Source organism: Calypte anna, chromosome 12, assembly GCF_003957555.1.
Source record: "Calypte anna isolate BGI_N300 chromosome 12, bCalAnn1_v1.p, whole genome shotgun sequence".
NCBI lineage: Eukaryota > Metazoa > Chordata > Aves > Apodiformes > Trochilidae > Calypte > Calypte anna.
The window spans coordinates 8656611-8672417 of NC_044258.1; the positions used below are offsets into that span (position 1 = coordinate 8656611).

The following is a 15807-nucleotide window of genomic DNA, read 5'->3' on the forward strand; positions in this document are numbered from 1 at the left end:
CTTCAAGTCAGGCATCCATGACACTCAGAATGGAAAAATCTTCCCATGTCCAGCACTATTTACCCCATCCCCATTTACCTCAGAGTCTTGTTTCAGTTCATCAGCCTGGAATCACTCCTTGCTCATCCTACCAGAACAGAACCTATAGGCTTTACCACACATACCAGATCAGCTTAAAATGACATTTTCTGGACCTGATTCAGCCACCAGATCAGCTCAAAATGCTGAGAACATAATGAGAAAACATTACCTTTTCTGATAGAGCTTCTTCTAAGGTTGCTAGTGCTGTGTCTGTGTTACTAGAATCTGTCTGCAATGACTTCACTCTGTCTTTTAGATTAGTGAGTTGTTTGTCTTTGTCTCTAAGTTGTTCCTGTAGATTTTCAATCTGAAAATAAAACCAGATCATAGTATTCATCAACCTTGTCTTAATATTCATAGAGAAAGTTTGGTGCTAGCATCAACTGAATGTATTTATACCACACAAGATACATATCCCTCTGTATACTGCCAAGTTTTTACATGGTGTCATATCAACAGGTTTTTTTACTTCTGAACTTTCTATTTTGTTTTCCTTTGCTAAGAGGTATAATTTCCTAATAAATTACTGAAAAAATCTCAGCACAGTTGTATATTATTATTTAAATATTTTCTGATATTAATCACTTTAGTTTTAGGTACTGCATTATCTCAGTAATTCAAAGTATGTGTGGAATTACCCCTTAAGATTATTAGAGTTGCAGTAAGAAAGACAAAGAAAAGGAGTAGCAAAGTGAGTTCAGGAAGCCTTAATCTGAGGAAGAAGATGATAACCTACCTAGCTAAATACCTTCCATGGTGCCATGCTGTAAAGGAAACTCACCTTGACAGAGATCAGGATGTTTATATTTCAAAAAGCCAAACTCAGAAACAAAAAAACCCAAACAATCCAAATGCCACAATTTCCATTCACTTTCTTGCTGTCCATGAGGTTTTAAGGTACATCACCCTATTTTGGATATTCCAACTACATTAAAGAGGTCCACTTCTTCCTCTAGCAAGTATTTAAACATACTAAGGTACCTATAGAAAACCAGTTTTTTTTAAACAGGTCATGATTTATAATGGTTAAATCAGAAAGTTTTGTACAAACATTCATTCACAGGACCATATGGACTTTGGAAGCAAATCTGAACAACAGCACTCAGGTTCTGATTGCCATGGCAATCAGCTCCTAACAGTTGTAAGGCTCTATGGCCTTGTGGGCATAATGCAAGGAGCACGTGGGGAATGTCACATGTGTAAAACCTTATTAATTGTCTGTCAGAAGAATCAACCTCCCTGCACCCTGTGCTATCAGTGCCATTCACTATTGTGCCATTGGCATAAAACCACTGGTTTTTTTCCATAATACTTAGCACAAATAAACAGTAATAAGAAAATCAACTAGACTAATTTTTTAGTATGCCACTTATATATTACAACAAAATATGCTTAAATACCTGTGGTATCATTTCATAGAATCATAAAATTGGCTGGGTTGGAAGAGACCTCAGAGATCATCGAGTCCAACCCTTGAACCACCGTTGTGGTTGCTAGACCATGAGTGCCACATCCAGTCTCTTTTTAAATACCTCCAGGAATGGAGAATCCACTACTTCCCTGGGCAGCCCATTCCAATGCTTGATCACTCTCTCCGTAAAGAAATTCTTTCTAATATCTAACCTAAACTTCCCCTGGCACAACTTAAGACCATGCCCTCTTGTCTTGTTGAAAGTCATTTGGCAAAAGAGCCCAACCCCCACCTGGCTACACCCTCCTTTCAGGGAGTTGTAGAGAGTGATGAGGTCTCCTCTGAGCTGCCTCTTCTTTAGGCTGAACAACCCCAGCTCCCTTTTTCAAAACTAGTTTTAAATATGCTGTTAAATTAGACAAATTATTGCTGTCAACGAGACTGAAATTCTTACTTGCACCAGTTATTTTATGCTATGGATCACATTCTGACATGAATGCAGTTTTGCTTTTTGTTTCATAAAGAAATTTTTCTCATGGAATGTAAATTCCATTTAAAGAATTTCAGATTTTTAACAGAAGCAGGACCCTTCTTAATTACTGATAAACTGTATTTAAAAATTGTTTTACAAATATGAAGCTGAATTCAATGAATGTGCAGCATGTGGAAGTCAACAGTAATGTCAGTATAAAGTTGGTTTCCAGATCAAAAAATGTATCACCATAATCAAACATACTTTAAACTAGGGCATACTCAGCTAAAAGTTGTCCATCTCCTACATTATACTGTCTGTAGGAGAGAAAGCCTGAAGTTTTGACGTCATATATCTTTATAACTAGCAAATCATAAAATCCACAGTACAGCTGTGTGCACTGTATAAATATTGTTGAACTAAATTGAAATTTTAGGGAAACATTAGTAAAAATTAAAAGTAAAATAAAACATGAAAGTAACTTAGGAAGAGCACATTCTCATCAGAAACTCTTATAACACCATGGCAAAAATAAGTATTGTATCTTTTTGGGTTTTAGCTATGTATTTTACATGGGCCAAAGATTGCACTTCCTCTGTAAACTATAAAATATTAAGATATATATAGAAAGGGGTTTTTTCAGAAGAGATGACAGAATAGCTCACTCTTGTAAATGATCTCTCATAATATTTTTTTTGTGAGTATAGTTTATACAGATACAGAAATAAGATACAGGTGTTAATGAGTTAAGAACTTTTTCTTTTATGGCATGTGTATTAGTCACATCTAAAATTACATTAACTGGCATTGAGAGGACTGTACACTGTTTCTTTCTTTACTTACATCCAAGTATTTATGATTTCAACAACTGCCTCATGACACCCTGTGGAATACTTAAGCAATTGCACATTTCAGTTTCACCAAAATAAATTCTCAAGCAAAAATGAAACAAAACAGAAGGGAGAATATTGATTATATGTTCTTTGAAACAAAGTTAAGATCTGGTCTTTTATTATCCTCAGCTTGAACTACCTAATCTAGGCACCCTAAACTGAAGTACTACTTTCCTATGCACAGTGCTTATCTGAATTCCACAGCATTTACACTATTTTCTTTCTCTTAAAACTACTTTAAAATATGATCCAATCCTTAACTAAGAAAACACCTTATAAAATTATTCAGCATTTACAAAATTCTTTCCTCAGAGGTAAAGAGAACAGGCAGCAAATTAACAACATCCCCACTGAATCACAACTGCTTTAATCATTCAATGCATAGTCCATAGATACAATAAGACTAAAGGATCTGTTTATTCTTCTATTTGTGCTACATAAATTTGAAAGAAATACTTTGGATAGGGACAGGACCACACTGGGGTATTGTAAAAGTAGAATCAGCACAGCAGAGTATTTGTTTGTTTGTTGGGATGGGCACAGGATTAGTGAAGATCTGCTACTGCAGACAAATTTTTATGACCAGTTAATCACAAAGAGTTCTCTCAAGATTACAGGAGGCAAAGAGATTGAGCAGTCTCATGCTAGGATCCTGGAATACAATATATGATTTAGTTCTTCCTGGGTTTTTTTAAAACCAGAAAGAACAACAAACCCTCTGGTAACCTCTGTCATTCTCCAACATATATTTGGATACAGACATGTATGTAAGGATACAATTTTATTGCTGAATAATTTGAGCATGCCTGAATTCAATTTACGACAGGGACTATTAGGAATTTCTTAATCCTCAAACTCTTATAATTTTATCTGATAGTACATCAGTCACAGTGCAGTTTTGCCAACATACAATTCTTTCCTCTGGAAACTGCTCTGTCCCTGTGCCATGAGCTGGACAAAAAAACCCACCCTATTCCATTCTTTCTGTATTTCACAAGATATCTAAATTCCCACATCTTAAGACATATTTCATTCCTCTTTAAAAATAATACCCTTACAGATAAATGTCTTTCCTATGAGGCATCCTGTCAATAAAGTGCAAGTGCTAATCTTGCCACTTTCTGGCGACAGTCTCAGGAATGCTTCTTAAATACTCAGGGGATTAAATTAAATCTCACCCGCAGACAGGCTTTAAAATATGGTAACCCAAGTTCTCAAAAGAAAATTACTTTCATTATCAAAATTAAGGTACTCTAGAATTTGAAAGAACATTCTATAATCAAAGAAAACATTTCACACCATAACAATTTGCCTTTAGATGTGCGGAATAAAGTATGAGGACAAAAGAGTGTAAGAGGCAATTTATCAGGGAGTTTCTAGGCCTAGCTACTGAAACTGTAGTCACACACCTAAAATTAGTTCCATACATTTTCCACTGTGCTCTGTATTTGAGTTTTAAATAATTCAGATAACAAGCATTTTGTAACACTGGCTTTTTTAATGTTAAATTCATTTTGCTCTATTCTAAATTTCTCTAGGCAGAACTATTTGAGATTTGTTTCATAGTAAAACACAGTTCATGCCTATTCCAATGAAGTAGATTAATAGCAAGATTAGTTTAACTTAAATGTAAAATTGAAGCACAGGTGAGGAAACAGAACTTGTGTACATGTAATTTTCATTATTTGCTGAGAAAAACTCTAATATTTTAGGAAAATAAAAACTACTGAGCAATTTCCCAAATACTGTTACATTGTACTTTAAACAGCTAATGGATTTTTTTATTTAAAAAGATTTAATAATGACAGCATTCATCCAACAAGCATTAGTAGTAAGATACATGATAAACATTCCCTTTCTTAGGGTTCATTTCAGGCTCATCTCAGTACATCCCAGAGCTTTGGCAGTGTCTCAGTAGAAGAGATGCATGGACAGAAGTCCTAATGTGTATGTCTGTGTGCATGCATGCATCATCTGTAATGAAACACCCATCCTTAGTCAGAACAACCAGTTTGAAAAAAAACCTGAAAGACAGAAGTTTTTTGAAAACACTGCAGATTTTTAGCAAGGAATTTTTAATTAATGATCCACAGCTACTAAACATCATGTCAAAGTACTTATCAATTGCCTGAACAAGCCTTACAGCAGCCACTTGAAGTTTGATATAATATTCATGATATATTCATGATATAGTTTTTATCTTAAGATTTTGGTTAAGAAAACTAGTTAATTGAAGGGCAGCTTCTGCTTCAGTAGTTTGAAACAGCAGAACTGTCTGATGTTTAGACATAGACTAGCCCCAAAAGTGCTCCATCACTCAGTACCACTACCTTTCCCTTTGGTTTTCTTGCTTTTAAGTAGGTACACAGGCAAGCAGTATTAGAAATAGTTTTTCAAAACTTAAAAATACTCTATGTTCAGATGCTAAAAATTAAACTTACTTATATTGAAAAAATATAAATATAAAATATTTATATTGAAATAATATAAAAGGGAGGTTCTATGCTTGCAATTAAATATATTTATTAAAGTGTAAGATTTGCACTCATCTTTGGCTTTACTAAGGTAATTTGAAAACACACTTGTTCATCTTACCATGACATGATAAAAAACCTATTAGATCTCATGAACAGTTCTAACAGTTACCAAAAAGCCTGATTATTTCTCAATAGAATAAAGCTTCTTAGCTATAGTTGCCTATTGCACAACATGTTCTCAGTTTAAAACACTTCCAAAAAGTCTTCCAAATACTGCTTTCCAAAACTGTATTTGCCAATTGGAGTAATACATCAGCCCTGTATTTCAGATTACAATATAATTCATGGTTCAATAGTTTTTTAGGTTTATATTCTTTCATTATTCTCCCCCACAAGTTTTCCTTAAACATCAGATTTTAGATGGTCCAAAGCTTACAACCAGCTCAGTCCTACACTGTTAATATTTCCAACCCTGGATATGGATATGGTACATGCCCAAGGAGAAAGCAGTCTCCAAATCATTGGATCCATATGATTTCCACAAGACAGAATTGATCTGTATGATTGGGTTTTTTTACCTCGAACTTCCTTCAGGACTACAGTTCAAAGTAGCAAAATGCAGCTTCAAAATTACTGTCCCAAGGGCAATAGAGAAGTGGCATGAGGTAGTAATGACCCCATTGCTACCTTCCCAACTCACATAAGCCAAGCAGGAAAGAAGAGAATCCTTCAAAATTTTGGTCTACTTGACAATCTTAGAAAATAGAAAAATACATAAGATGATAATAAGGAACAACCCAAAAAAAAAAAGGTAAACAAAATCCTTTTCCTGAGCTACACTTGCATTTCTTCTTTAAGCTCATCAAGTAACACATAACACTGTAGTATGAAAACTTGTCTTTGATAGTATAATAATAATGAAAACCCATAAAAGTTTGAGGTAGCCAATACTTTTCCATTATTAAGAAGCACCTGGCTTTGTCCATTGTATCCAGTATAAGCCTTTCACTTGATTTGAAGTTGCTGATCTTTATGTGTGACCTTGTCTCTAAGTAGCAAGTGCATTGGGACAGAAGGATTTAGTTTACACAGGTTTTTTCTTCAGTGAAGTAAGTTCAGCTCTGTTTTCCATCACAGTTTGTTGAGTAATGTTGTTGCACTATTTATTGCATTAATGTATATAATGCCATTGAAAAACAATTCTGTATAAAACAGTTCAAATAAAACAGCACATACCTCTAACTTAGGTAAGACATCTCTTTTTCTATACTTAAAAAATTCTCCCATTATCCAGTGTCAACACTGCCAACCAATAACTTATGGGGAAATTATACTTCATGGATTTATGCTGTCCCTTGTAATATGTGCTGACAGGTTAAGTGAGCCAAGTGTACCATTTCATAAAGAACAAATGTCAAGACTTGGGATGACACAGTAAGTACAAATAGTTTTGTTTAGGCAAGGCTCCCTGCAAAGACATCTGTGAAAGACTTGTGTGAGAATTTGATCTCTGCCTTGCTCAGTGGCTGGTATAAATTGTCTTCAAAAAATGAGTGCTGCAAATTCAATTGAAATAGAAAAGAGTGCTTGCTTTGTGTTTGGCACCACTTGAATTCCAGGACAGTCCATGATTTGAAGAAAGCTATCCACTCATGCATTCATCCCAAATTTTTTGTTCAGCTGCAAAAACTGTCACTAATGTATTAAATGAAACATTAAAATGCCCAATACAAATTAACCTTCATAAAAAGTTAAAGGAAAAAATTACATTCTGGAGTATATATGTATACATATATACACACTCCCTATATACATATAGATATGTACATATGTACACATTTATGTATAATACATTATACATTTGCACCTGGTATGAAATCACACAGAAAAGAAAAAGCAACCAATGTTTGTGTATTTGTAAACAAGAACTCATGAAGCTGAATGTGTAAAATTACAGTAGTATGAACAGGACATGAAACAGAGATAAGCAATTGCATATAATCTTTAAAAGAAACAAGGTATGCAATGTATATAGGTAGCCCTTTATGCAACTGAATAAGAAATTATGGTCTTACTACTGAACACGAAAGCTGTAGTACAACCAAACAAAGTAAACACTAGACAAGAAATAAGAGTTTACACATATGCCAACACCTGGAGATCAGGATTTTCAAGGACTAAACTAAAAAACAACAGGAGACAGGAAGGAAGATATGAAGAAATACATAATAAACATTGGCAGCAGCTTCAAGCACAAGAAAAAAAAAAAGTAAAGGGCAGTTATAATTTGATTTGATCAGAAGGATTAACATTACATACTTAATTATATCAGGTCAAAAACCAGGCCTAAGAAAAATATGAGAAATTGAGTATTCAAGCTCTCTTGAGATTAAATTTAGTTCTAATTTAGATAAGAAGATATACACTTTTTGTTACCCAGTAATTAAACTTTCCTAAAGGAGGCTGAGGAAAGAAGACAGTGGCAGAATCAAGACATCTCACATAACATGCAAATATTTCATGTCATTACACGTTCTCCTTGATTCAGTTTGTTGAATGCATGGACCATCAACTGGGTATTACTAAAATCTAAAGGAAAACTGAACAGAAGCATAAAGTATCATTGCAGTAGCTTTAAAAAAAACCAAGAGGAATGAAAGTTTACCTAAAGCAAAAAATCCGTGTTTCTTAATTTGAGACAGTAAAAATAGTATCAAGAAGAAAAAGAATCCATCAACTTTTAAATACAAAGAGAAAATGTGTATCACTTACTGGGAATATGCAGCCACATTCACTGGTCAGTACCTGCAATAAGGGGCTGTTACATGTGATGAGAAAAAAAACATTGTTACCCTAAAATTGGGTACTATCTACAATTGGGTACAGCCTACTATCTCATGGGCATGTAGAAACTCTTGCATCAACAATGAGAAGTAAATGCTACTAAAAATGGGGATCAAAAAATGGTAAATAGCTTTTCTTTTACTCCTTCCAATACAACCATGTTTGTTTTATTGTGCAATCACTGCAGGAAATATTTCACTCATTTTCACTTAGTGTGAGACTCTAGATTTCCTCCATAATAAAGGATTCAAATAAATGGTAACAGGAAGGATTCAAAGGAATCAACAAGCATTAAGAAAGAAGACATGTGCTGAGTTACCATACAGAGAGGAGAACAGAACTCCCCTAGGGCTGCTTAGGGAAGGGATCTGCCCTCAAGTCAGCTGATACTTTTACAGGGCTATAAAAGCAGGTCAGTGGGCAAACTGAGCCAAGAGAGAAGGCAGCCACAGAGAAAGCAGCTCCTGGACTGAAAGTTTGGCTCCTGTTGCCAGACTCCAGCTGAGAAAGAGCTGGAACTTAATGCTTAAATTAACCTTCACCAGGAAGCTAGCCAAAAGAAGCCTGGGCTGATAATATCCACTTGTGTATCTGGAAATACTCAGTCTCTGTCTCCTTCTCATCAGGGGCCAATAAAATCTCAGAACAAAACAGCTTCACTCTTGGACTCTTCTAAGCAGGACTCACAGCCTTGTCAGATATCCACTTAAAAGTTTTTGCCTCATTATAACTATTTGTTGTGATATAATTCAAAATCCAGTAGGTATTTTTCCATATAGTAAATTCAATAATACAAAGTGGACTAACACATAATTCCAGTTATGACACACAGAGGTGGACATTAATTTTTAAAAAAGCAATGCTCCTTATAACAACCATCTATATGTATATATCTAGGGCCTGATTTTCCAGCAGGCTGCTTAAGTATGAATTCCTGTATCTCATAACATTTTACACATTACAGGTTAAGGACTGGGACTGACTGCTGAACTTTTTTGGGAGTTTTTTTGTTTTGTTTTTTTTTTAAGTCTAGTCCAATTACACATGGAGAGCATCTGAAAATATGACCTGTATTACTTCTCCAAGCTAACCATGAAAAATCATACCTTTCTGCTAAGTCCTACATTTCAGCTATCTGAAGTCATCTGAAAATTTCTTACTTATGACCTGTTTTGTATTATTTGATATAGGATACATTCGCTTTCACAAGTATTTTTCAAGAAGATTTTGCATGAAAAACTGTTGCACTGTACAGTATGCAAGCCAGACAAGTCCATATACACTGATGTAAACTCACATGAAGATAAAAGCTTCTTTGGCACATTTATACCTTTATAACAAATTAGTTCAGATAAACAGTGATACACTTTTTAGTTTGTATCTTGTCATTCCTATAATGTGTCTATCAATTGGGAAGACTTGGGGGTATTCTGCCTAGATTAATGTAAACATTACAAGTCTCATAAAAAAGCTAACAGATGTTTGGAATAGAGAGGCATCAGATAAGTTTCACAGACAAGTGTTAGGCAACAGAGAATACTAAAAAGGGAAGCTATAAGGGAAAGGAATGGAAGAATAGGAGTGGCAGAAAGAAAGCAAGAACCATTTCAACAGAGGTATGGAAAATCTTCCAGAGCTAAAAAAAAAAAAAAAAAAAAAAAAAAAAAAAAAAAAAAAATCCCCAACAAGCTGAGTAATATGAATGGGAAGTAACACAAGAAATAGGAAAAAAAAAGCAAAAAGAAACAACAAACAAACCAAACCACCAAAACAAAACCCTGTAACAGATATGTATGTTGTGTGCACTATTTTAAAATACACAAATGTATACAGGGGAAAATACATACAAAAAAAGAAGAATAGTATAAGCTTTAAAATAGATGGCCAACCTGTTCTGCAAGCAGATGTAGGCTTTGGTATCTTAAGTATGACAAGAAAGAAGCTATAAGGCATATTACCTCATTTTTAATTAAAACTTTTTACCTTCACAGTGTCTTATCAAAGTAAATGTAGTTTTTAAAGAGCAATATAGTCCAGATAAATTAATAAGTAATGTTCATCAGTGAAAACAAGGCAGTAAAACAGAATGAGTCTCCATCAATAAAAGACTAAAAAGAGTTCTGAGGAATAATAGGAATTATTTACCATAACTTATCCCAAGTTATGATGTTACACACCTAAGAAAATTATAAAGATAGGAAAACAAACACCTCCAGAAAACAGATTTCTTTTTAAGTACAGAAAAGTGCCATCATCTGTGTTCTCAATAACGGGCAGAAAGGTTACAAACTGTACTTCATTTCAAAGTGAGAAGGTTGAGCAGGTTGCGGTGAAGAGAAGCTGGAAGTCTGGCTTAATCCCTAGAGAAAATGCAATGGTTTCATTCACTGTAAGAATCTCCTTCGAATCCTGCTTGTGGGCAGTGAAACAGACTATGATACTCCAAGATCCTTTCCAGGACTGTGTTCTCTGTTACACCCAGCACTGAAAAAGCTATGGTAATTGAATTTCCTTTCCCATTTGAAGGCTCTCCAATCACTTAACAGATCTCCTTGTCAATCTGATTTCATGCTACTCAGTTTCAAAGATTTACACTGTCCAAAACGATTTCTCCTCTTTTGTGGTATTTATAACTTCAGAATATTAGAATGAAAAGCTCCTTTAGGTTTAGCCAGATTTCTGTTCCTGTCAGGTCTCTAACTATTCCTGTTGTGAGCTCTCCCACATTTACATCATTGTTCTGACAATCAGACATCTGAAACCAAGCATGGTTTGTCAGGTGGAATGATACAAAAGCACCTTGAAAGAGGTTATCTTTTGTTCTGCAACCCAGTATTTCTACAAACAGAAATACTGACAATATTTAGTACCAAATCCCATTGCAAATACTCTTCCAAGCTGATACTACTCAATCCTTCAGCCTCCTGGTATTAACACTCTTAGTTTTCTTTTTCCCCCATCTGCTTTTAACCTATTCTTTGTAAATTTTGATGGTCATATCTGAAAAAAAATCTGCCTTCTTATTCCAAGGTGGCCACATCCTAACCATAGCTGCCCACTCATCCTTTTTCATAATTCTTCAGTAAAGAGTGATCTTCAATCTCTGCTGGGAATTATTAACTGAAGGAATTTTTTGCTTTTATTCTTGCTATCTTATACCTATTCTTTCTATAGTCACTATAGAAATGTGGTTTATAATAAAATATTTCTAGCCTAGAAAGTCCCTGTTCCACTCAGATACCATATACATCTATGTGGACGGTCCAGTAAAAGAATTAATACTAAACTTAAACTCTACCCTAATGTGCAGTCTCCCAGTTTTCCTTGCCTACACTTTCATATATCCTTCATATGCATTTTAATACTTTCAGAATATGTTTTGGTTTTACTAGCAGTACTATATATTTCTATTGGCAGTGTAAGGTTACATTTAAATAACCAGCTTTACTGAAAGAAAAGAATACCTTTATTTCCTTTCCTGAAATGTTTGAAGCAAAGTTGAACATGCTTTGTAAGATTCCAATTTGAAAACTCCTATAGTTTTGATTCCAATGGAAAGCTATAAATGATTCAAGAGTCTAGACAAAAGCAAAATAAATGCCTGTTTATGCACCACATTTTTCTACAGGACAGTTCAACAATTAGAAGTGTAACAACTACCTGCAGCATGCTGCAGGAAACCTGTTAGGAGATTCTAGCTATAAATTACACTTTAAGAGTACTTATATTAATAGTTTCTCAACAGGACTTTTACATAGAACTGTATATCGGTATGAAACATATTTGGTATAAAGACTTTTAAAATACAGAGAGAGAATAAATACAGAGAGAATAAATATAAAAATACAGAGAGAAAAAAAGTGTACAAATGGTGCTTTAGAACTGCTGTCATCTTTAACCCTTAATCACACACCTCTTCCTAAAGTCTTATGGACTTACTTCAAATATTCTATAATTTCCAGTTTTCCTGTAAATATTCTAAATAATGATATAATAATTCATCAAAATAGAGGAAAAAAATACTAAAATTTACAATTCCTCACTCTGAGAGAGTAAGGATTAGTGGGTCAGACAAGTTGAAGTGGGAGCACTAAAAATGGAAAATAATTTTAAATTGAAGGAAAAAAGATTTTAAAAAAAATTAACATGAGCAAAAACTTTCAATATAAAAGTAAAAATAACATGTCTGCCCCCTAGCTACCATAAAACAGGATGGCTATATGAATTCTATACAGCTATGTTGATTTGTACTAGGAGAACATCCTGCCCTGAGAACTTGGAATCAAGAATTTGTAACATTTTCACATGGTATTATTTTATGAGTTTTTTGAAATGCCAGTGGTAAAAAAAGTAGGAAAAAAACAACCGCTAGGCAGGGATTAATTAGAAATAATAATACTCTTTATATTGGAAAGTTTCCTCTTTGGAAAACAGTTTTCCCTGGTTACAGAAGGCATCTGTATTCATGTATTAGGGACTGTGTAAAGACCTTAGAGAAAAGAAAAGTTTTGCAGAAGGATAAAGTATCTCCTTGCTCCTTCTCCTAAAGATGTCTTTTCTTAATCATTCTAAATTAACACATGTCAAATGTACATAGGCTTACATCAGTTAAGAGCTGTGTTCAAAGTGCTGTTGATCACAGAACTAGGATTCTCGTTACTATGAGATGTAATTTAAGATTTGCACCATGGCTGCACAGAAGACAATGCACATATTAAGTTTCACCATTTGTTACTGAAGGCCAGACACTGCCTTTTTACATATAAACTATCAAAGCAACACTAAACTTAAACTGAAACATTAAACACAGCAACTTGGATGTCTTTAATCAACATCTGCTCAACAGTTGACGTCTTCCAAAGCAGCAAAGGTAACACAGCAACTCTTTCAAATAAAGGTCTGAATGGGAAGTAGAAATTATCTGAAATTTTCTCTTATTTCTATTTCTCTGGTTTTTATGCCAGGTATTCCAAAGTTTATTTTAGAAAGTTACACAGGATGGCGAGAAGTTTCAGCAGCTGTCAGATGGAGTTGTTTCTTCCATAGTGTTAAGCCCTCACAGTTCCAAGATCACTTCATTCACCACCTGAACACGAAGTGGCCCTCGCATGGCTTCCTTCAACAGACACTACACAAAACCCCCTGAAGAGTTTTGAGTTAGATGGTTTTAGTTAATAACACTTCAAAGTCGCTTGGAGATAGTGACTATATAAAAATACATTACATTCTCTCTGTAGTTCTGCAAGCATCACTACAGAAATCAATTTCTGTTAGGCTCTCTCCTCAACAACATGTGCTTAATTTCAACTGTAAAATTACTCTTAAAAACTCGAGCATTGCTTATGAATGACACTAGAACAGTCTGACAACACTTCCTTTTTCAGAAGATGGTAGATACTACTAAATGGCTGGACTCTTTAAATGATGGCCAGCTCAATGCTATAAAAACTGTAAGACACAAAGAGCTTATTCCTCAGTTAGGCATAACCTAGAGATTATTTTCTACTGCTCTACTCAGAGAATTCTTGTTTTAGCATTAGCACAAAAGGTTCTATGAAAGTTCATCAGGTATCCTGTAAAAAGTAAATTAAAAGTTAAGCAACCAAACTAATCTTCCATTTCTGCTCCATTTGTGGGTTTGGTTTTTTTAACAGGCTTAACAGGTAATTACATTACATTTCATAAAGTGACACTATATAAAAATTAGTAACAATTAGAGTGTTAACAGTGAAAATTGCTAAATACGCAAAATTCAATACAGAAATCATGTTTTGTAAATCTAACAAACTCCTGTTTTCTATTACCTTCCTACATAGTTTAGATTCTATACTTTGAAGTACTCTGAATTTGTTCAGCAGTTTATTATCACACATCCACCTCCTGGCATGCAAAAAAATCTGAATCTCTCAAAAGTCATTGATATCTTTTTTTCAAATAAATATTCAAATAAAGCTACCTGTGGCTCCCATGACAGCCACAACAAAAATCCAGTCTTAACCATAGATTAAGATTTTGGGATAGGTCACAGCAGGAATTTCACTTAAATTTCAAATGTGCTTTTACATACTCCCAATCCTGTCTATCAACAAGCAGCTGCTTCAAGACAAATAGTTTACCAATTCATGGTGACCTCACTCAAGATCAGCAGTAGGCACGACAGAGAGCAATGTATAGCAGTTCCCATGGTGCACAGTCACTTTGGCACGGGGTTAAACACAAAGCAATAAAGGACTCTGCCTGTCTGGGGATGTAAATGGAGATTTCTGCTCTCAAATCAAGGCATTTCTTAGGCAATAAATACAGAGGGCCTGATATTTCTCCCAAGTAAGGATTTCACTGACATCATTACCTTTAGTAAATTCATGGCAGATTTATAGCTAATTGAATGGCAAATAAGCCAGATATTCCTTAAATTATGCAACATTATGCTGTATTTCTTTTTGCTTTCCAAGAACTGTTTTGCTCCATTCTCCTTATTTCACTTTGATCTTAGCACCGTGCCTGTCTAGGTGTTAAAAATCAAAGTCAGGTGTGCTAGAAGGAAGTGAATTAGATTCAGATTCCATTCTAAAGTTGGATTTATTCTACTCAAATTCAAACATAACACTGCTGATTCTACCACCAAGAAACCCATACTACTTGGCAACAAGAAACTTATCAAAGCAATCTGACCAAACTGGCACCACTACCTCTGGCTACATCTGGTAACAATAATATGAAGGAAGAAGAATGAAGATAACAATTCCCATTAAATTTATTTGCATGCTTACTCTTAAGTCTTTGAACTTCATGGCTTTCATAAAGCAAATAAGAGCTCCACTCAAAGGTGAGTAATGCTTTTTCAAAAGTGATAAAATACCCAATTTACTAAGTATTAGAGTCTAGTCACAGACTGCTCACTCAGATGGACAACAGCAGGACAATACCACCAGGAAAGCATGACTGCCAACATCAAGGAGGATTAGCAATGCACACATTAAGATATTTTATCCTTTGCCAACTAAAAAAGATACTTTATGTACTACAAAATTGGTAAAAAACAACTGCTAATGCATAAGTCTACTTTTTATATTTATTAAGAAGTGTCTCTCTTAATTTCCAGATATAACAGACTTGGATAGACATTAAGTCAAGCTGATGATCAACTCCAACTATGAACAAGGGCAGCAGGATCTAGTTTCTTGTTTCAGGATAAAGCCAGGATGGTTTATTACATGAGCAAGTTATTAAACCACTACATTGCTAAATATTTCATGCATCAGATTATGGCTAAAACTTTAGTCTCTCAGTAAAAATAGGCTCAAAATCATACATAAAATGTACAATTTCTGAATCACCTTAGATTTAAAATTGTCTTCTAGTGGCTCTTACTGCACGTAATTAACAAGCTGATGAACCTGATTTTCTAGGAAGCATTTCCTAAAACTACAATTTGCAATTTTCTAGCAATTTTTTGCTAAAATGTGCTCAAAAGGAATAAGGATCATTAATAAATCCTGATAGCAACATGTTTAAAACAGTGTATTACAAGAATGATACCAAACCACGTGAAACATCTGTTTAGATTGAAAATTTATCATTATACTTTGCACTTGGGAAAACTTTGAGCTGTTCCTGAGACTTAGTCTT

General features: G+C 34.4%; 1 protein-coding gene across 1 annotated transcript in view; it reads right to left on the reverse strand.

The window, feature by feature from the left end:
• ERC2 (ELKS/RAB6-interacting/CAST family member 2) overlaps window positions 1-15807 on the reverse strand; it is a 409582-nt gene that overhangs the window by 270902 nt on the left and 122873 nt on the right. Inside the window, exon 10 of the mRNA XM_030458648.1 lies at window positions 251-388. Within this exon, the coding sequence (XP_030314508.1) occupies window positions 251-388 (138 nt within the window). The remainder of the gene's footprint in view (window positions 1-250; window positions 389-15807) is intronic.